Genomic DNA, 23572 nt, shown 5'->3' with positions numbered 1-23572 from the left:
TAGCAGAAATATAGCGAATTAATTAATCGTAAGCCCGTTCGATGTTTATTCGATCGCGACAGAGAATCGTGGAAATCCCCAACAGCGCGATGATATTAGCAAGTTATCGCATGTAAGCCTGCAGCTTCCCTCCGGTCATGAGTACTTAATAGACAAAACGATTAATCATTCATCGTATCGTTGTGCGTTATTGTTGATTAATACCGTTCTACGCACTTTATCTCATACATATTCAACCGCGCATTTCACGCAACGTGCATACGGCAATGGCGGTCAGTGTAGATTCATGTCCGTAGAAAATTAACTTGCAGTACCTACTTGTACTTACGCCAGTTATATCAGCTAATACGATCGATCAGAGCAAAGGTTTTTACCTGTGCTTTCGGTGGCGCGAACATCGTGGCAGGCCTGATAGCGCAAAAGGAGCCGCGACTCGTGCGTGCAGGTTTCGGCCACCGAGGGTGGATTCGAGCATTCACCCTGGCCACGGTTGTAGCTGAAGAGCAGGGGTCCCTCGAAGGGGCATCGGGATGGAGCTGCTCCTGATCGGAAGAGCGAGTTCAGCGCGGCGTCTCCGGCGAGCTGAGCACAAGCAGAGTTTAGGCTTACGCTCCCCGAGGGAAGGCAGAAAGCTGGAAATTGATCGCAAAAAATATTTTTCTATGGTTAAATCTGGTGTGGTAAGGTGAAGCGGTGATGCGACATCGGTTCGCGAGGTATACTCACTTTCCTTGAACTGGAGCACGTTCGGGTGTTTCTCGTGTATGACCATGCATCGATAACAGTTGTAAGGTCTGGAACGAACGGGAGAAAAAGATACTTGAATAATTATAACGTGTGTGCAAAGCTCCGATGAGTAATGCGAATATCGAACCGGCGGTGGTAGGAGAGCAGAGGTCAGTCTACTAATTTTCATACCAATCTTGCTAATGCAGGTGGTAATTCCTATCCTGAGGAACTGAAAATTTTGCCTTTTAGTCGGATTACGCGAGTCGGTATAGGTACGACGTAATTCCGGCCTCGGCTACTCTCGGTAAAAATGTTTATACCGACTTTCTCGTAAAATTTAATTGCGCTATAAGAGGTATAATAGTTTTCATTAGAGAAGTTTAAGAATTCGGATTGGTTGAAACGTAGGAATAAACACAGGGATAAGTCCTAAAAATGATCAGGTAAACGTCATTCAGCGGATTGTTGAAGAATTAAATTATGATATTAATACTCGAGGAACCATAATCTTAAGGACAACATTCTTCTCTTCGTACGAGTTGGCGAACGATTTATCGAGGAGGAAATTCTGGCGGCTAATTAACGCGTTAAAAATTACTTTCGTTCGCTTTCACAGGCAACAAATCAAATTTCAAGTCATAGGGTTTGGCGGAGCGTTGGCCGAGGTAGAGGGAAAGGCCTGCGAGAAAAGAGATGAAGAGAAATAGAGCGGGAGTCAGAGATGGTGGGACGGTGAGGGGCGGGGAGGGGAAACGGCGAAGGAGAAAAACGGGGGAAAAAGAAACAAGACGAATTGGAATCAAAGTGGATTATTGTTATTATCCCTTGCCAAGATGAAGGCGAGTTTTTCCCGCCCTTGACGTACGTCCATCGGTGTAAGACGAAGAAAAGATTACAAATGCATTAACTTCTTATTCAACACTATAACGAAGGTTAAGCTTCTCGAAATTCCTAAGCTTACGTACAACTACACGTACACTGTAAGGAAGAGCTGCAAAGCCGTTGCGTCAGACTTACTCGTGAGAACAAAGGTAAACTTTAACTCGAGTCCAGTTAAGTTGACTCACCCTAAGTAAGCATAAGTAAGCGTGCAGTGAGGGCAGCGTGACAAGTTTGGCAACTTTCAAGTAGTTCCGCGATACTTGGCCAGACTTTCCGTGCGTCGTCTCGGTTCGGTTAGCCTGCGGTTATACGCGTCTTGCAGCGTTTTCCAAACGTGATCCTAGCCACGGAAAGGTTTTCATCGGCGTTGAATATCGCTTATAAAACCCAAAAACGTGTTCCGGCAAATTGACGTTTCATTTACTCGTTTATAATTCATTATTCTTTCTCGTCATGTGTTTGTTTTAATTTATTTTCAAGCTTGTTACTTTTCTTTTGATACCTTATAATAATTCGCCTTGGCAAAGATAACTCCGTGGGGGCGGATGCCGGGGCACTGGAAATAAATTAAAGATCAGAATGAATTCGCACAAAGCGTGGGGTACAAAAGAAGACAACTAAGTGACGCTTTACTTGTATTTTCACTGCCCTGCCAGCAGGCCAGGTCGGCTCGATCTTTTTGTACGAGTGCAATCGAGTGAAAGCTCTGACTGTTGAAAAAAAATGCGATATTACAAAATTATACAAGAACATTCTTTTTTCGTGCGTTTTTCCCTCACCAATTTCGACGAAATGTCCGACACGAATCAGAAATGGAGTAAGAATATGTTACATACCTAGGTATACATATGTATAGTGGAAAACTGTGAATCGATGTAAGGCACGGTAAGAGATGAAGAGTAGATTACCATGGAAAAAGATAGTCTTGCGTTGACTATAACGAAGGTAAAAACAATTAAGGATTTCTTGCGCGGCGAAAAGAACTCGGAGTAGAAAGGTCGAAGTCTAGGGGAAAAAAACTCGATTTCAGTATAGTTATATCCAGCGATACTTGGATAATATTTGTCGGTTCTATGCGCAGCTGGCGAAAGGCGGGGAAGGCGAAGTGGAAAGAAACGTAGGTGTATCGTGCACGTTTTCCTCGCGTCTCGAAAACGAAGGGGAAGACGGATGGACGCGGAGTCGAGGAATCGAGGATCGGGAAAAGGGGTCGCCACGTGCCTCCACTCTTTGCCGATCAAACGCGCTTTAATCTTCTATTATTTACAGGCGTATCATATATTCAGACGTTTTGCTTGTCGCTGCTTAAATAATAGAGGCGTCCATCGCTGGGCGCGGAAGAACCGCCGGGCCGCACAGTTTCCACGGAGCCTCGGATTGTTTTGATAAATGCGTTCCGAAATTCTCATTGGGAAGACGACGGACTGACGGATCTAACAGCGTCCATTAGCCGCAGAAGCCGGGTTGCTCGGGCGTTGTATTACCCTCGTACCGAAGGACGAAATCCGGGAAGCTCTATTCGCGATGAGCGATTACTTACCCCGAGCTGAAATATTTCCAAATTTCAATCCTATCGAACGAACGGAGCCCTTCGCACGTATTTTCGTACAACGCCCGCAATCTTCCATAATCTCGATATCTCGCCGTACGGCATCACGAAATTCCCCAAATTTCCAAGCATCAGGAAATGAATTATGTAATTCAATTAAGAATTTCATCTTGCTATTTTCTATTGCATAGTATATTACAAAAAATATTGTACGAAAAGCGGATCCAGGTCTCTCACGGAGAATTTTTTCGTTCGACATTCCTCGACGAACAACTCTGCACATTCCCTTGCAAACAGTTTCGAATAAATCAATTATCTTGACAAAGTACCCGTACAACGAATTCGCGTACAAACTTTTCCTTTTTCTTACCAGGGATAAGGCAGAAAAAATATACAAAATGTATTCGTTTCAATGTACCAACTTTCCTGTGTACAGTCTGACGTATATTCGCAGCTTGATTGATCAGCACAAACGACGCCCACGGGTAATGGACAAAAGCCCTGATAAACAGCGTTGTTTGAATCCACCCACAATTCCGGGAACTGTACGACCTCAAATTCGCGGACCACCAACTTTTATAGGTCACGTATACACATCGCCTGATTCCTACTCGAGTATTGCGATACTGGAATAATATTGAGAACACAACTGGCCTGGCAGGGTTTCTTTCGTTGGTCAAGAATCGCGTGTCGCTTCAACCCTGTGGTTATGGTGGAGTTTAAACTAGCCTCTGCAAAGTTCATTATGCGGAGAAATGCCAATTCCATACATGCATACTTGTACGATATAATTTTTTTATGAAAACCTATCATTTCCAAAATAGCGAGAAAGTTTTCATGTTCTTAAACAAAAGTTCGAATATATCTGTCAAACGGTTTTTTAATAAACTGTTCTCTTTTCATATTCATATTCGACTAAGAATTATTTTGTAAAAACTTGTTCCCTTTAGTAATCGTATAAAAATTTTGAATCTTCGGTCGGGTTACTTCTATTGTACATAATTGTGGTCGAGGCCATCCATTTTCTAAAACATAAATTGGTACGTCACGACTGAATGACAAGTCTGTATAATTCCCTCAATCTGCGAGTGTTAATTCATACCAATTCCCTTAACCTCCGTGGCCATTGATGTGGATTCGAAAATATGAAAACAATAAGAAAGCAAAGAAAAATGAAAAAAATAAAATACAAAAACCGGCTGTTCGATACCTTCGGCGGTATTTCATAGCGCGTTTGTCCAATATTGGAATCCGGGATTGGTTGGCGAATGCACAACAAGCATCGAGAAATATAGAGAGTTGTACGATACCACATATCACATATCCCGCAGAACGGTACGCACGGCCGGAAGGTTCGGCAAATGGTGTGTTTACAGAAATATTTTTATACCCTCCCTCGGAAGCCGGGCCGGGGGTTGGAATGGCGAACGGCGCCGTCGGTGTAACAGATTTGAGTTATTGACGGAGGAAATGAAAGAAAAGTAGGTCCGTTCTCGCTTCAACCAACAATAATTTTGTCGCCGAGTGATTTGTGGCAGGCGATTATTGTTTTTGACAAAACTTTCATGCGCGGGACGCGTTCCTCGTCTCCGTGACTCCTGCGGGAATTTATCATTCTTCCTAACTTTCCAGTCACCCCTCACCGAGAACATTTAATGGCATCTCCCAGGCTGCCAACGAATACCTGTATACATCTATACGCATACATGTATAAACACGCAGACGGCGTTCGTTCGATAGCTGGCGAGGTGGAGCGGAAGCATCGTGATCTCCTTACGTTTGTCTGGAATATGGGCAAGAAACTGTCCGCCGGTATATCCTCGCGTTAAAACTGATTCCGAAATCTAAATTCACCGAATCTTGAACGAAGTAACCGTACAACTGTGTATAAGATTAACGCTATCTTGGATGAGGAAACCGAAAATAGAAGGGAAAAAAACATTATTAACCCAACAGGGGCTCGAGGATAGCGGGCGATGATAGGAGGGTAAACGAGATTAAGGAAGGGAGAGGAAGAGATTAGAAGCACTATCACGAGGCTTGTCCGACCGGACTCTGAATCCAGATCCCCGATCGCCGAGTCTGATCCGAGCGCGAGAGGCCGCTCTCGTTAAAACGGGAACACTTGACTTGACGTAAGCGATTCGTTAACGCTTAAATAAATACGACGGAAGGGTAAGCAGCGTCGACGGCTCGAAGTGGTGGATCGGGGTGGGATAAGATCACGCGTCACTAAACCCGTCAGCGTCATTATAACGCGTCGCGATTTTAACGGCGGGTGTCTCGGGAGGTGAAGCAGGACGGCTTTGGGTTAAACGCTATTTTCTAGCCGGTTTTTCGATATTTTCAACGTACTTTGAACGCAGCGTCGCTGCTAGAGTAATAGGAGTTTTTACAGTACGCCATAAGGGTTGACGTAGGTAGTGTATACGTAATTTAGAGGCTTGTAATTATTTCAATTGGGTTTTTGTATGAAAAAATATATAGGTATGCTTCTGGCAGAGCAGGGAAATTGGAAAATAATTTATAAGTCGTATTTTTCCCTTCTCTCGATTCAACAAAAATTTCGGCACGATGTGAGGTCACCCATGCCAATAAGGTTTTTTTTCATAATCCAGAGACCCGATTTGCCTACGCAGCTTCAACTTTTAAACTTCCGTTCTAAATCTGGCTCGTTCTCAAGCTCGTCGATTCGTTGCTGGCCGTATTATGAGCTTATCGTTAATTGTTTGAATATTCCCGCTCACTTGGTGCTAATTATTGTGTAAAAGGATTCTCTGTTGTTAGCACGTAGAATTCTGATCGAAATTTTCTGAGCAAACTTGCATACATTAGTATAGGTAGGTACGGGTATGAGTATAACACCTTCTATTGTTCTGATCGAAAATAGCTGTTGCGAAAGGTGCCCGCGCGTCCCATTCTGATCGGGAACAAATTTTCGTATGTAAATTGGAAAAAATTTTTTCGATTATCCACCCCCTCGTCTCCGCCACTTTTAATATCCTAACTCCCGGGGAACCGTTCTTCCATCCGTGCACTCCGAAGATCCGTGAAAAATCAACAGCCCTCATTCTCAGCGCGATCAATTTTGGATTACGTCTGAATTTTTTTGGCCTCTCGGTTCGACCGTGTTTACGCAGTGTGCGAACTTCCTGGAGCATGGCACAAGGGATACGGGAATACGAATAGCTCCTGAATTCTCCCCTGGTTATCCACTGTTCAGAAATTATATTATATATACAGACAATATTATTCTTATGAATAAAATATCAGAGAGAGTCCGTTTCACCTCGCTGCAATCGATCCTCTTCAATTAGCGGCCGATCAAGCGGACGGCGGTGATTTCGATTTTGTGTCCGAAATATCGAGTGTCGAGGATGAATTCCCCGGGGCCTGGGACACGGGAAGAGATACCTATTGTCACTTGCGGGATTTATTCGGTTAATAAGGGAGCTGCCACGGGAGAAGAGGTGATGTCGGAAGTGGATCGACGCGACGATTGCATCGCACTAGCCCGCCGTTCGGAATTAATTACTTGAATTCAAATTACAGCGGTCGGTGAAGGACCTCGCGGCCATTGAATACTGGCCGAGGAAAATTCATCCTGCAGTTATTACCGGTGGTGCAAATTCGAGAATCGATACCCACTTCGGACCCCGCTTCGCCCCGTTTCTAATCTCTACGTATAATCGGACACTTAAGTCGACAGATAATCCCCGGCGATCTCGCTAATTTATTCCTGCACTCCTATCCGTGAGGGGGGGGGGCATCTTAACGTTGACGTTTCCACTCCGCGATTCGGGCAATTACGTCAATCAAGGCGCATAATTTGCGGTCCGCCGGATCATGATTTCACCCGTAATACGTACTTCGGTGTATCCACATTGCACACTCCGCCAGTTGTTTGCGCAGCGTCACAATCGAGAGCTGCACGTATACGCTGTTTGTTTATTAATTCTGTTTATATTGTCTAATAGGTGGATACCGTGAAAGCGTGACCGCAACACGCCCCTCCAGCTCGAAGGGTTCCGCTTGCGAGAGAGGCTATTGATTTCCATGCATCGTTAATACGCGCATACATATTCGCCCAATGGCGTATCGATACTCGATACGCACACGCGCCACCGTAGCGTTTGTTTGATCTCACAATTTTCAAGCAGCGTATCATCGGCGAGGTTTTCAGAGTCTCACTTCGGTCTTTTTCACTTGCTACACGGTGCAAGGATACGTTTCATTTTTTAATTCCGAGTCCTCCAACATCGGGCGTTTTGTTTTGCAGAAAATATAAAGAAAAGAAAGGACGAGAGAGAAGAGAGAGAGAGGAAAATAAAACGGTAAATCGCAGCTGAAAGATCGCTGAAGATCAAGAATGGCATTTATCTTCAGTTCAGCTGTCCCTTTGACCTCATAAAGTACAATGGAAACCAAATCGTGGTAATATTTTCACGTTATTACCGATCAATTCACCTTCCCCCATATCTGGATGAGGAAGGATCGCGTCGATTTTTAGTACAATAGAAGGAATAAAACGGTCGAAAAGTCCGAAAGGTCATCATTAAGGTCGCAAGGCTAAAGTTCATGAAGTTTTTGCGCCGGATTCTTGGCTGTCCTAGACCATGGCTGCAGTATATATCTCGGATTAACTCTCGCGTTGGAAATTTGGAATCAAGAAAGTATTTCTACAGGGATACGATCACAATCGGATGTCATATCGAATCGACGTATGGTGAAGATAACTCCAAAATTAATAAAAAAAAAATTGTTTTCAATAGAATCGTAACGCTTACAATTTCAATTTTAAAACGTTTATTTCGAACCCTAATGAATACAGCAACGGAGAAGTTTTTCTGAAACGACTTCGTGTGAACTCAATCAAATAACGCAGGGTTATTTTTCTTTCACTGTTAACGCTTCATATTTCGAAGATTGGAGTCACCTTCAATTCGAAATTTTTTTATGGTGTAATTTTGAATTCGTTGAAACGAGGAATATGTTTATATTTTTCACAAATTATGTACCGCATTATTTTTGTTCCTTCTACCTGACTGTATATCCTAATTGCAAAATGATTAAATAAATAAAAAGCCTTCGATTGACAGTCCAGATTAATTCGTAAATGGCACGAGTCTGCAGAAACGTGTTAGCTAAACTTATTTTTGTTGATACCCTCAAATTATCAATTTCAAAAAAATTTCACCTGGAGGCAAGAAAATATAAATGCGTAGAAAAAGTTTAAAGATGATGCAGAAAAAAAAAAAAGAAACAGGGTTGGCTCAATTTCGTAGAGTCGTTCTCTCTGTTTTATCCGAGTTATAGTTTCGCTGCTGGTTGCACATGTGACCGAGTGTAAAAAATATACACGAAGTGGGAAAAATTTATAGGCTGAAAGTCGTTGATCGGTCGTCTAAAATGTAGGTAAAGCGGCGTAAAATTGGTAAAAATATCTATCACATACCGACAGGAGCTGCGATGCGCAACGTAACGTAACTCAAGCGTCCGTGGCACATACGTCTATATATATATATATATATAGATCTGTTCTCAAGGGGGTTCGGCGAGTATTTCTTCGGCGTCAAGAGACACCCGTGACGTATAATACATACATGTATACGTAAGTATTTCGTGCAGCGCGCGGTACGGTATAGAAAAATGCTTTTAGGATATTGCCGGTGGTTGCCAAGGGCGGGGGTATATTGTCCCTGTCCGCCTATAACCAAGACTTTGCCCGACCTAGTTTACGTATCATAATGCGTTCAAGCCGCCCTCCGGGCACCTACGATGAATTGTAGAACCGGAAACGCGTCCTCGCCCCAGGGTCCTCGGCCGAGCGTTCGAATCGTTTCCCCGATCCCGTCGCTCCGCGACGTGAGATGCTTTCGCTTAGTTCTCATCGTCAGCCTCTCTTCTTCTCGCCGATCAGTCGAGAGCGAAGCCAAAGCCAAATACCGGCGAGCACGGCTTCCTTTACGTACAGGTAATCGTGAACACCCCGATACATCTAATTACCGCGATTGCAAATACGCCCTGGGGGCTCTGCCTATCCGGTGCATGCCGCAAGTTTCCCACTCTCCCCGCCAGCAGGAAATACCCTACTATACTACCGAAGCAGTCTCGCTTCTTATCCGCGGCTTCCGGGGAGAGCCGCACATCCGCGCGCGACTGTGATTATAGTAGCGGGTAAAATTTACCTACCCTCGCAAGCGGGTCTCCAGCAGTACGCGGAGAAGCTGGTAATCCCCGGTAATACGCGAGGAAGCCAGCCTAGGCATAAGCAGGCTCCGGGAGGGCGAAAGGGGTGGAAGGAATGGGGGGTGTAAGGGTGAAAGGGGCGAGGGCTAGCGGAGGCGAGGGAAAGTCCCGATCCCAACGGGGACGGTTCGAGCAAGCATCTATTGATACATTATTTACGTGACTTCACACGGAATATGCCCGGACTTTAAAGCGTTTCTAGGCCTTCTACGCGGTAACTATAAGGAGCTTTATTTGCCGAGGTAAGACCACCGCGCACTTGCAGCCCCTTGGATAATGAGTATCACGTCGCGAACGAATTGCAGTGAACCTGGAAACGGCACTCGAGTAAACCCGCTTCCGGCTTCGATCGTTATTTGCCGATCAGCCGATTGTCAGGCTTTAAATAGCTGAAAAATTACGTTTAGCATTACCACAGAGTTCCTCATCGCATTTCAAAGACCGTATTCTTAAACCTGGATAATACTTTCAAAGCGACAAAGTTGCGAGAAAATGATCTTCGTATTGTCTCTAATTAATTACCAAGCTTACGTTGTAACGGCGAAAAAAATACGTTGAAAAGTGTAATTAAAAGCTGGGGGTACGACGCGTATCTGCACGAGGTGTGGAAAATTTTTTAGCATGATTTGAAAGTGTCACACAACTTCCGATAAGATATAATACGGTTGCGGATTCGTATCACAGAAACGTGAAAAAGGATGCGAGTAGACATCCGATAATTTTCCTCGGTGTCTATAAAGAAGATAGGAAACGGAGGTGGGGGACTGTTTTCTCCTGATACATGTGGAGATCCCTTCGGACATTCGCGAAGCACGCATTCTGGCATTAGCCGCTTAATTGTCTCCACGTATGGTTAAGCTCGTGGCTCATCACTCACGATCCCCCCACTTCTCGCCGGCTTGCAGCCGCGCCAAGTACACGGTGAACTACCCCAGGAGCTTTTTCCCTTCTGTCCCTGAAACTATGCAAAACTCTGGGAATAATCTGGAGGCAAAATCCTCGCCTCGGTGGCTGTCGATGCGAAACAAGTCGAGAATGTGAATCGATGAATTTGGCAAGCCCATGAACCTCCGGCCCGCGGCGTCAGCCGCGTCGACCGCTTCATCGACAATGACGAGGTCTCGGCTCAGCCGGAATTTTCTCGGCCGATCAAATATCGGAAATACTTTGCAAAGTCTACGTGTTGCGCTAAGAGACTCACGGCGCCGGAATTCGCAAAAATTTTCCACTCCCCCCAGCTCCCATATATGAGATATTCACACGTCTCTCGAACCTCCCAGGTACTTTTCACCCCTGCTTGCAGCTTCCTGATCTCCAAACGAATTGAACCGGTTTGTATCCTGCTAAATAATAAGAGCTCCTCGGCGCGAGGATGGCGATTTCTCTATCCGTCAGGTCAACGGATACAGTCAACAACCTGCAGAGTAAATTTCGAACGAACGAACGGCTCGCGTCACATCGAAACTTTTCACCGCAGAGTTGTTTCACCGATTGGGTTAACGTCGAACTTTGACCGGAGCTACCCACCCCCCAGCAACATATTCCTGGTAGAGAAATGAACCGTCTCGTGGGAGGCGTTTGTCGATTGCACGGCAAGATCGCGCGAAATACTTGCTAGCATCTTTTGCAAGCATAAAATTATACGGATAACTCGCAGCGCGGACGCTACGAGCGTTTAATTAAAATCCTTACAACGCAACGCGTTACCGGTAATACGCGAGCCATATTCCTCTGGAAATAGAACGCGAACAAAAATCTTTCCAGCTGGATGCTTCGTATTCTTGGGACAATATTCTTCATGACTTTATTACACGCTCTTGTATCGAGAAAATAGTTGTCTCTGTAAATTTAGTGAAGAGATAGAAAATTTTTGACATTTCTCAAATTTGCTACAAATTTGCATAGTGCGAATTATGTATTTATCACGCTTGCATAACTTATACATTGAGGTGCTGTTTCAAACGTGAATAAAGCTGTAAGCGAAAGATTTGGGAAAACTCATAAGCGAATTGAAGAAGGAAAATTTCAATAAAAAGTTTCAGGTAAAACGGAAACAAGAGTATAAGCATACTCCGAGTTTATTTATATTCTACAGACGAGAATTATCCGTCTTTGGCGTTAAGCGCGCGACTGCAGAAAGATCGCAGAAATCAGCAGTCCGTCACACGGTTCAGACTATATAATTACATCCGCCAGACGATCATTGTAATTAATTTCTAATTAGTAATTTCAGAGTCGAAGTAAATTGCGTTTGCCTGCGCACGTTAATGTATTGGTGTTATACATCCTTCGGCGAAAACGTAGACTATGTCGCGGCGGTCGACTCGTTCATCATTACCGGGGCTTTAAGCTCGATTCGGACCCGGTAGGATTTTAATAAAGACGGACCGCCATCTCCTAGCGCCCCGCTTGGATTTTGCGAGGTAACGATGAAAATTTATGCCGAATACTCTCCTACTGTTATTATATTCTAGTTAGGCGATAAAGCTGGCGTGGTAGGTATATATGTGACAGGGCTTTGTACATTGAGTGTTTTGGCGCGAGGCCGTAATCTCGAGCAGCCTGGTCCACTTTACTATCATCATAGACAACGATTGTTGTAAAAAAAGAGAGAAAACCCGAAGACCGACCACCTGTACACGCGGGATCGTGTTTAGGGGAAAAGCCCGTTTCCGGATTCGACGTCACGGTTTACGTCAAAACGAAAAGAATGATTATCCCGGATTGTCGGAGTTGGCAGGTATAAGGGAGGATCGAAGGCGGGCCGGAAGCTGGGCGAATTGATCCAGGAAGCGGAAGATAGAGAAAAAATATCACTGGATCGCCGGACGCGTCGAGCGTTCTATCTTGTGGAAACGCGCTTCAGGGAAAAGTAATTAGTAATATAACTCAGAGAAAACGCTGGATGACGGGAATAAGTTTACAGGGTGGAAGTTGCGATCATGTCGTGGTGTACTCTGATGGATTAGACCAATCAATGCGAATTTGATCCGCCGCCTGATTGATTGGATAAGTTTTCACGGCATACTTTGCTGGGAGTCTCTCTATACAATCTCTTCAGAACCCCTCGAAACGTTGGCTTTAATTTTCATTTTTCCATACTTCGTTACCAACATTCTGTGTTCTAACCAACTAGAATTCGATCAATTAAGACGTGTGCTCTGTAATAATTGGTCGTATAAAAGGATTATTTTTCGCAGAAAAATAAAATTATCTTTGCCACTGTTTGATCGCCGAGTAAAAAATGACTAATAGAATTAAGCTAAGTTTCCAACAGTTCGAATAATATTTACAGGTTTAATCAAATGACTTTTAAAATCGTCGCAAATCAATTTCAATCTGTTCTTGCACGTATCATCTTCCATCTCCTGCATGCGATAGTGGATATACAAAAATTAGGCATACCTCGATTTTTGATAACTGGAATAAATATTGTTGATAAATATTGCTGAGGTTGATAGAGTGATAATTTTTGTTTTTACGAGTTTGTTTTATTTTCTCGACACCAGGGCGAATCGTGTAGAAATTGTTTCCACTGTGGATAGAAATGAGTGAATTTGTAGATATATAAATCCAAAATCGGATGGAGGTAAGACGCACTTTTTGAAAATGTACATATCTTGGAATGGTTTATCTTGAAATTCAAATGATACATCGTGGTGGACGCTCAATTAAAGCCCTCGTAAAATCGGATGAAAATAAAATCGATCACGCCTCCAAAGGCCCGTGTTTGTGTTTATATAAATACATATATAGGTTTCGCATAAATGATCGAAATTCGGACGATGCAACGTACACCGAGGAATGGCTAACGCTGTATGCGAATTCGCCAATTTACCAATTTACCGTCTCGCCGATTCTCCGATGATTATATGCGGGAGCGCCCGCAAATATTCGATTACATCCGACTATTCTTCGAGTATACTGTAACCCGCCGATCGTAATGTACTCAGTCAATTAATTCCATCCCATTATAAAACCGTTTAATAACCGTGAACGTTCAATCGATCGAATTACGGATTCCGTGTATATCTGAGCCCGGCTCATCAGCCGGCTTTTCAAGCTTGAAAAATTACCCAAATTTCGCTTATCCTGCAAACGATTTTCGTTCATCGTGCGTTGTTTCGTCTCCTCTTTTATCGATCCGCGCGGTTCTATATTACGTATCGAAAATCTCTGAAAAGAGATAATCCGAATGTACAAAAATTATCATCCGAATTTTGAATATTATCTTTTCAACCCTCGTCCGCGTTGGCGGATTAACTCGGCCGACAACGTTGGATTCGGCAATCAATTAACTAATGCGCAAAGGATTGGAAACATGGATTCGGCTGCTGCAGCGGAGTATCGGTGTATTTCGGTTTCCCGTTCATAGATTATACCACTGCCGGATGCGAGCAATGCCGAACTACGCTGCAGCGTATTTGCGGAATGAAAATAAAGCCGTACGTTATCGGGTGACATTCAACAAATATCGGAATGTGACGAAATTTCGATGGATATGAAAATGGAGGGGGCAAAGCTAGGTTTAGGATGAAAAAGGAAAAGTCGGAATGAAAATAACAAGTACGATTTATCGGAACTACCCTGCCGCGTTTACGCAACTCCAGGTGTGTGTGCTTCGGTTGAATTGTCTGGTACGAAATCTGGGCGGATCTATACATCCATATATTTTACACGTTAAAATTATAAATTATTCGGTTTATAGTTTATACCGATGGAAATATAAAATGTTTGCGTGATGTATACAGGGAGCTGAAAATTACCTCAAAATTTAGCACTGTGCCGAGATATTTGAACTTCGAGTATGGGTTAAATACTCAATTTTACCTCTTAGCCGAAATGAGAGTATACATATTTCGAATTTAATTCGTAATGGCTAATAACGCGAATGGCACAATAAGCTTGAATACCATATTCGCTATGAAGACCATATCATACTCATCGATTTGTGATTTACCATTCCAGGTTTCTGGAGAGTAAAAATTTAATATCCTACCTCGGTACAGTAATTTATCGATGAAAAATTGTACATCAATTGTAAAGAATGTTTAGAAATTTCGTACTGAAAGTGAAATTAATCTGATATCAAACGTTCTGTTATGCGGTTTCCTTCATTTTTTCCTCAAAAACAGCAACCCTCCAGGGATTCTATATTTTCAATTCTCGCGTTCATTCTCACCCAGTGATTAACAACGACAACGAAGGAATGAACACGTTACGGCACCTACTTTATTTCAAATTTCCGACTTGATGTAAAAAATCGAAAATAACGCGTACAAGTCCGATAAACGTGTGCATAACGCGTGTCGATTATCCTCCGCACAGTTTAAATTATGCAACACCGCGGGAGTGAGGGAGGGTGGAGAGTCGAGGGGTGGTTGAAATTTCAAACGATCAAAGCCATTAACCATTTGACGGTTTTCATTCGGAACATGACTCCCTCTCTCCCTCCCATCCTCCCACTTGTCGTGCACTCCTTAACCCCATGCTCGACACCTCCGTCCTTTATTCGTCCCCCGCCTCCGCCAACAACCGCCGTTCAACACCGTCAACCCTCCCGCCCCCCCGGAACACGAGCGGTTATTTTACTCTCCTCACTTCCGAATGGCTCCGCACTCGCCTCGCCGAGGAGGACTCGCTGATTGGGGGGCTAATCACGCGCCACTCTCCATTACATTAATTAAAACTTGGCTCTCAGCTCGGCTCAGCTCCCCGCGTCTCCTGACTGCTTTACTCCGTTCTTCACCCCGCCCTCTCTCTTTCTATATCCTTACATCTCGATCTCTCTCCTTCCGTCTGTGTTTCGTCGCATCGGCCAACCAGCCAAACTCCGACCCGCTCTACTCTCTCTCTATTATACGCCGTTCTCGGAGCGAAACAGCTTGCCAAAATGTTACTCCGCGCGCGTCTTGTTTTACGGAATTATGAGGCAGACGGATCGGGGGAAAGGTTGAATGCGACGTAAAGCCAACTACGGATTGAAACTGAAATCCCGAACCGTGGAGTATGTCGAGCACACATGCATGGCTTGTCGATACTCAGGATCCCGATTACTTACACGTTTACATTTACGAGCTGAAAATTCATGTATGTTGACGTCAGTCAGTTACTCTTTTTAGACCAATTGGCATTTTAAATCTTTTGATACTTTTAATGTCCACCTCGTGAAATTGGTCGCTTTGCAAATATCCTGGAACTCCCGAACGTCCGTTCTTCTCTATTTTCAAACTGTCCAACATCTGAATCATTCCGAGTTTTCAAATAAGTACAAGAGTTTCAAAGACCGCGAATCGGCTGGTAAACTTTTCAGTTTTCACTCAAGATTAATTAAAATTTTACGTAAAAGTCTGAATAGTTAGTTCTTCGGGTAACATGTGATTTTGCATTATAAAAATTTCTCTCAGAACGGAAAGATCGCGCTTATCCGGAATTCAGAACACAAATTACAAACTTTCCATAAAGGAGTCTCGGGTCGTTAAGTGGCAAAAATTGCGAGAGATGCCGAGAGGAAAAAATCGTCTCAAGTAATTGGTTAAGGTCGGGGGAATCTGTTTTAGCTGATTTAAGTTAATTGAATAAACCACTCACCGATCTGCGATGAGGAACTTGTCACCGTCGGCTTCGATACAGCGCCCTTTGCCGGTGATTGTCGTCTCATTCACGGCGACTAATTGCAGGACGCCCGATTGAAACCATTCACCCCTCCATTGGTCGGGAAATTTGCACCCTGCGACAGACAGACAGAAATATGTTCAAAGTGTTATTACCAACAACAACGGCAGCGGCAATCGCGTATTTAAACGAATGTTTGATTCGGAGCTATTCAACGTACTTTCACCGTCGCGTGCGTGCTTATTAATTATAAAGTATACACCGCGTCATTTGGGACGAAGTGATAAAAGTTGGTAATTGGGTGTTAATGACGCGGGGACCGATATAGTTTCCCATGATTATATTTTTCTCTCTATATCTGTACAATTGATCTAGGCTGCACGGTACGTCATGAATCACATCACGTATATTTGTACGATCGATTACAAGTTTTACCCGGTGTTATTAAACGCACGGAAGGCCTGCCGCATGAATTTTATCGCAAATTAGCTGGCCGGAAGTACCGGAGGGAAAGGTATAACGACCAGGTTATTTCTTTTTTTTTCCCCGTGCCGAGATTTGTAGGCATATAATGGACGGATTGATCCATTTGAATTCGTTCTCGTTTTACTGCCTTTTTCTTTCGCCTCTCTAATATTTAACGGTTTGAAATACATCCCCGGTCGTCTACAGTGGCGGGAATATATACACGTATATACGTCGCTTCACATTCCAGACCGATGCAGGTGAGAAATTTCGACAAATAATTGACAAACAGCGGTAGTAGTACAAGCCCTAAAACTCTGTCAAAAATCGTAAAAACTTAACAGCCCCCTCCTTTTTTTTACAACCTTGATTCATTTCGCACGTTTACTCCCGCGTCGCCGTAAACGAAATCTTTATGTCATCTCTCGTCAAAGCCTACGTCAGAGTATACGTATACGTATACACCCTGCATGCGCCCACCCACAGATACCGATATCTAAAGAGTCATGATGAAAAAGTTATTTCAAGAGAATAAATGAAACCCCCAGGTATTGCGTTCGAAGACGCGAGCAGAGGATTATTCACACTGGCGGGGGAGATTTCGCAATACGAGATTTCCTCGTGGGGATACACGCGAATTTAGGCACCGAACTTGCCCAACCGCATCTCGCGTAAACGTGGGAGAGAAATATCAGTTTTGCGAGAGAATAATTCACGGCTGTGACACATTCCGCAGCTATCTCCTAGAAGGTTGAAAGTGAAATAAATAGGGTTTCGATCGAAGTCGCGGGGTCGTATTTGTCGATTTCCCCGCGATCTGCCGGGCCGATTAAACCTCGAGGAAATAAATGCGTATCGACAAGCGCGCTGATTCGGGGTGATATACATTTTGTCCAAACGACGAATTTCACCGCCGAACGTGCTGGATTTATCAGCGATCAACGTTATCAGCTCTCTCTTACCAGCCATTGACGCTGCGGCCGATACCAATACTGTATTTCCGAGCCGTCCCTGTCAGCGACGCCCCATGACCCCAAAACACCCTCGCCCATCGAACAACGTTACCTTGATTCGTCACCTGACGAAAGTATAAACCTGACAGATGCGCATGGAAACCACGTAAGCAATATTTTTAATTTATCGTGTAAAGGACTCTGACCAGGCACCATCAGAATTGGCTCGATATCGATATTCTCATTCTTGGAGCTTCGTGAAAAGTTACTCATCATCGCTCCCGATGTAACAATGACGACGATGCCCACCAAATTTTATTAAACGTCTCGCAACAGGATCCACGGTAATTAGTTACGTGGAGTCGTCAACGGTGAATTAAAACTCTTCCCAAATATTCACCAGCGACAATTTCCGAAGCTAAACCGACAAATACCGTGATCCAGATTTCCGCACTGAAGTGAAATTGCATCCATAGCGAATCGGCAAATGTCATATACATAATATAGTAACGTGACGACGTTGGATCTTCACGCGAAAAGGATGAGATAAAATAGCGGAACCCCGACTAGAGTTACCGTAACGACGTCGAGTTGTATGAAATTTTAATTTCTTCCCCCGAGGAGAGCCTGCAGGTGGATGGTTGGAAAATGCTCGTCAAGGTAGGCAGCTACTGCAAAATTTAGAATGAATGTTGAAGACATCAGAGAGTCCCTGTGTTATAAGAAAGCGAGATATCCGCCGGACCTCTGCTGCCGCTCCATGGATGTCGGTTGTGACAGGGAAACTACAATGTATATGAATAAAATCGCTGATTCGATTGTTCGCTTTGCGACGAGATGATTGGCTTGTAGCCGGATGCGGCAGCGACGTGACGAAAACTCTATGCAAAGCCTTGCGAAAGGAACGCAAATGAAATTAATACTTCCAGGCATGTACTTCTCGCTTACCCGTATACGTATACGTTTCTGCGTCAGTGAAAAAAAGGACACGGGCGTGAAGTATCATGCATACGAATCATTGTAAAAGTGACACAATTCATTTTCAACCTTTTTTTTTATCACCAGACACAAGACTTACCGTTTATCTTGAAATGTCGGTAATTCGTTTTAGGTGCGTTACTTTCGCTAGCAATGTAACGGCTCGTATTACGCGGCAGGTATTACCTGAAAAATTTTTACCCACAAAAAATAAGAAAAGAAAACAGAACCCGCAAGGGTAGGTATATAAGCTTGTACATTATTATTTATTTAGAGGTTTAGCGTGCGTAAGACGAAACGAATATTTGTTTTCATTAGGAGACCGGAAAGGATATTATAACTGCGGTATTACACGAGGGTAGGACGACGTGGCGGGTAGGGTTGGGGGGGGGGGATTATTTAATTAGCTAGAATTGAAGTTAAGTCAAAAAATGCGGTTATCATCAAAGTTTTGAAGTTTGAACAACTCCCAGGGTAGCTTTTCCGCTTGCGGGCAATATATTTTGTAATTAATTACTCTCATTTCAGTAAGTGCCGGCGAGGCTTAAGACCACCGTATAGCCTCTTTTCCGGATACCTGTGGGAAGGCCTCGGTCCTTCGCTTTCCTTTTACGCACCCCACCGTCATTGGCGGATTCATTTTAGTGTTCACGATTTAATTTAAACAACAATGATATCCGTTCCGCCGTTCCTTTCACTTTCGAACCTCCGCTTCGGTGCACGTCACGAGTCAGTACAACATCATTCAAACAACAGTGGATCGCAAATTATCAGTCAGACACGTGTCGGAATGTCGGTATTTAAATTTACGTACGTACATCACGACCGGATTATCACTCACGTATTTCGAGTGTAAGCTCGGAGTTCCGGGACAAACGGAATGATAAAGTTAATTCACGGTGACCGCACTACTTCTCCGTTGGCGCTTGGAACGAGATTCTCGGCGACCACTCTTCTGGGAAAACAGTTTTACCCTTCCCAACCCCGGCTTACCCGGGTAACCGGGCTCTATTAATTGGGATTATAATAACGTATACCTCCTTTTTCCCTTTCTAATTCTCACCCCGTCTCTGTCGCATTCGATCAACGCACAGCTTCGCCGCTCTCTCGCCCTCTCGCCTCTTTTCATTTATTTATCGCAATGTTATTTTTCCGGTACGAGGGATGACGGCCCGAAGCCTCCCCGCAACCAATCAGGAAGATACTGCAACGCGATGCGGCTTAGACTTTCTCGTTCGTGCCAATTACGGACTCCCCGAGTTCTCGACGTTGGGCCTCAGGGTGCTTTTCCTCGCTCCGCCATCCGCGCAGCGCGTATATACAAGTATTTCAGAAATATTTCTGTGAAATATTGCGCTGATGTTTTATTTTCAATCTACCTATACCTACTTCTCGCATCCGTGCAACAATGCGGCAAGAGTAATTTTAGCTGTAATAAGAAAACTTTTACGACTCGTCTATTATACGTCAGCAGGGTTACGAGTTATTCAGTTTTGTTTTCTATCTTTCTTTGTGTTCTTTTAATCCCATAAATGGTTTGGTTGCATCCTGAATTCTACCCCGAGGCTACTCACATTTCATAACCAGCATCCACGCGCCTATCGCCGTCGTTAATTAGAGAAAAGCGTGCTCGGGTCACACAGTGAGATTAAAAATTCAACCACTACGCGGGGGAACGACGATCAATTAATTATCGGCATTTGACAGAGAGGAGGAGTCCTCTCGTGAGAGTTCAAAGTGGTCTTTCAATCGTGTATTCATTGAAATCCTCTCATATCTAGGTTTGTATACAAGGATACCGCTACCCAAGGGTCAAGGATGCTGACAGTAGATTCGAGCAAACTAATTTAAAGGTGTAGGTACATACCTACTCGGTATTTCACTCTGCCTTTCTATTTACTTGTGCAAGTTCCTCGCACCACAGGCTTCGTATTTTCCGCGACGATTTCACCCTTCAGAGAGTCCATATTTCTGTTGCAAACGCGATAGAGGAATATTCAGCAACGAGGTACCGCGGCAATTGTCCAACTGACTCTGAGAGCTTGTAGTCAAGAGTTTAAAAACTAGCTCAGCCCGGGAGACTGTCGAAAAACAGAAATGAAACTGTCTGGAGCAGATGATTTGCCGACTAGGGAATATACGTCGAAGAATTGAGAAACTGAAGAAAGTATAAAAAATATCAGATGCACCATTTGATCTTCAGACATTGACGAACCGGCAGACGGGCGAAAAATTTCAACCCCTGCTGTAATTAATTCCTGTTTAATTCACCACTGGGAAAAACAACGTTTGAATGTGCTCTTTTTCCCCGGGGAACCTACACGGACGGCGTGTGCACGAGAAGCACAGGGCGAAAGAATGTTAAAATTAATGGGCACTCGTTCGGCGCGGCAAACGAAGGCACAAAAATGTAGTCAATGACCGAGGCTGATGTAACCCGTCACGTCGGCTCGTCCTGAGTATTAGGTACACGAAAGTATCAATTTAACCGTGCCTGGGTATGAGAATTAGTTGTACACGTACGCAGGTATACCTAGTGCAAAAAAGATGGAAACACTCCATCATATTTAACTCAGGATAGCCAATCACCCTGTCACTACCCGGTGATAAATTATTTTAATCAAGATATTACGGCTCAATCGACCCTTACTCTCTCTCTCTCTCTCTCTTTCTCTTTCTGTTTTCATTCTTTTCTATTCCCTCATAACTCGAGCAGGAAGAGACTCACTGATACTCGTCGACGCTCGTTCGAAATTTAAATTTGTACCCGAGACTCGAAATCAATCCGAATCTCGCGTGTAACCGGAATATGATACAAATCGTGCATAATTACCGTCAAGAATCACAGGGTGATGTGAAAACCTACTCGACGATGACCAGCGTCTGGATAATTGATCTTGGATGAATTGAATTCTTTGTTCAACGAAGCTTGCGACTCCGTTTCACAAGGCATACGTGAAGGGAAATCGGGACACGTATTTTGGAAGTGAAATCCGTTCGGTACCATTACGTGTTTTGTTGAGGGTGATTCCTTCCTTCCCTCACGATTCGTAAAAAAAAAGCACGCCTCGAGGGTTGGATGCCGGAGGCGTTTTGTAACGGAATTATCCGGCTGACAGGGTTGAACGGAGGCATGTAAGGCGTTGTATCGTGTGGTATATCACGTGTATATTATGTATAAAATATATAGCCGAAAGAGCACGGGATCCGTATAAGCTTGGGCGACCCATCTGTCAACGGCGTTTTGAAAGACGTTACAAGCCGCGTCTGAGGCGTTCGAAGGGTTGCGTCGCATCTCTCGACGGGGTGGATTGCGCGTCGGTATTTAATCCGTCTATGTATCAACCGAATAATTTCCAGTCGAAACTCAGCGTTTCGGTACCTCGACGACCGACGGCCGAAACCGTGAATTTAATCACGAGCAATACATACCTGTACGCTCGCACGCCGGCAGCCTCGGTAATTACAAAGCCTGGGGTACGAAAAGACTTGTAGAGCGAACAAACGAACAAACGAACGAACACGCTGTTCGCCCCTGAGTTTCCGAACAGTCGACCGGCGCAATGCCAGAGGGTCTGTCGGGGGAAAAAGAGAAACAAAGCGGGAGAGACACGATGTGGTTCTTTTTTTTTCCATAGTCTACCGACTGAAGCTTTTCACTTTCAACTCCGCTTTTTCTCTAGTTTTCTTTTCCTATTTTACCCTCGTCTCGGAAGGGCCTTGCAACTCGACGGCACTCCGACGTTATGATTAAACAATATCCTTTTACCCCGGTAGATGAACCGGCTCGGACCTGGAAGTAAACGTATTCTGCACTTCAAAGTAGCCATTGCGGCGGTTGGGAAATCGTGCGAATCCGATTGTTTGAAATCCAATTTATTTAATTAAATGGAACAAACGCGTTGCGGTATTCGATCGGCCGGTAGACCGGCTTTTATAACTCGGTTCAACTCTGGACCGTGTGCAATACCTCGTACGAATGAACTCTTTTCCATTAGGCTGGGTTCCGTTGGCTGCCTACGTCTGCAGTTGATGGATATTAAGGGAGAACGGAAAGATACACCTCAAAGTGCGAAGAGTCTACGTTCATCTCGTCGAGTACAAGGTAGGTATGTTAAATCTGATGAAATTGGATCGTATACTGCGTGTTTCGGACGGAGTGAACGTCGAATGTATCATGACGCTGAGTTTCAGACACTGCAAAACTATACCGCCTGCAGCAGCGCCTCTTTGCCGACAAGTTCGCAGCCTCCTCCTCTTGGTCCCGATTTTATTCGAGCCCATCTCGTCCTTCTCTCCGGACGAAGCGGTGAATTTATCGATAACATCGTACCGACACCGATAACTCAACTCGGACAAGGAGGAAGGGTGGGTTATCCTCTCGGGAAACGGCGAAACCCCGCCCCTCGCGTCTCTGCCGGAGTGAGAACATATCCGGTCTTAATTGCGCACTGACACGGATCGTGACGGTGTATATCGCCAGCGATCCGCAGGCATGCCAAACTCCTCAAATTAGCATTCTACTTTGAGCGACGCGTTGTAATTGCGGTCAGATACTTGACCAAGCAGGATCAGCGATGAAATACGATTCTACGAACCCTACAATTATTCATCAACACGCCAACCGACCACCGATGTTTCTAGACAATGACGCGAAAGGATGGAAATGGCGTGATAATAAACGCGGTGTTGCGGGAGGAGAGCGAAGAAATCGGGCGTGCAGGGGAGACTGTAAGATGAATTGAGTATATCTCCGGAGCAGTATAGCAAGTTTCCCTCTTTTGCCAATCTCCGCATCCCCCTGCCGCGAACAATTCCATTCGACTCGTCGGAAATTAAATATACAGACGGTAAGATCCAGCAAGTGTAAGGCAAGTGCGTGGAGGCGATGCGGCGGAGCGTTTATCTTTATCTTCTCCAGACGTTCGCTCGCTTTCTCTCGCCCCTTTCGTTCGCCTACCCCCTCACCCCGCGACTACATACGCCGACGTATACACCGTGCACCGATCGTTTCGGGGTTGAATAAATATGGAAACCCTTTCCAGAAAGTGGCGTGTCTTTTCCTTTCATTATCTGTGCATATATTTTTATCTCAACGCTGATAACGTCAGTCAAAAATCCGCGTTAAATTGATATTTGGAGAGGCATGCGA

The 23572-nt window shown here is 44.4% G+C and overlaps 1 protein-coding gene across 1 annotated transcript in view; it reads right to left on the bottom strand.

Moving 5' to 3' along the window:
* Nucleotides 1-23572, bottom strand: part of LOC107218965 — a 116335-nt gene that overhangs the window by 16211 nt on the left and 76552 nt on the right. Inside the window, exons 3-5 of the mRNA XM_015657014.2 lie at nucleotides 16001-16139; nucleotides 727-794; nucleotides 375-632 (exon numbers count right to left, since the gene is read on the bottom strand). Coding sequence (XP_015512500.1) covers nucleotides 375-632; nucleotides 727-794; nucleotides 16001-16139 — 465 coding nt within the window. The remainder of the gene's footprint in view (nucleotides 1-374; nucleotides 633-726; nucleotides 795-16000; nucleotides 16140-23572) is intronic.

The sequence above is a fragment of the Neodiprion lecontei genome, chromosome 4, assembly GCF_021901455.1.
Source record: "Neodiprion lecontei isolate iyNeoLeco1 chromosome 4, iyNeoLeco1.1, whole genome shotgun sequence".
NCBI classification, from domain to species: Eukaryota; Metazoa; Arthropoda; class Insecta; order Hymenoptera; family Diprionidae; genus Neodiprion; species Neodiprion lecontei.
This window is presented reverse-complemented; position numbering and strand designations above follow the sequence as displayed.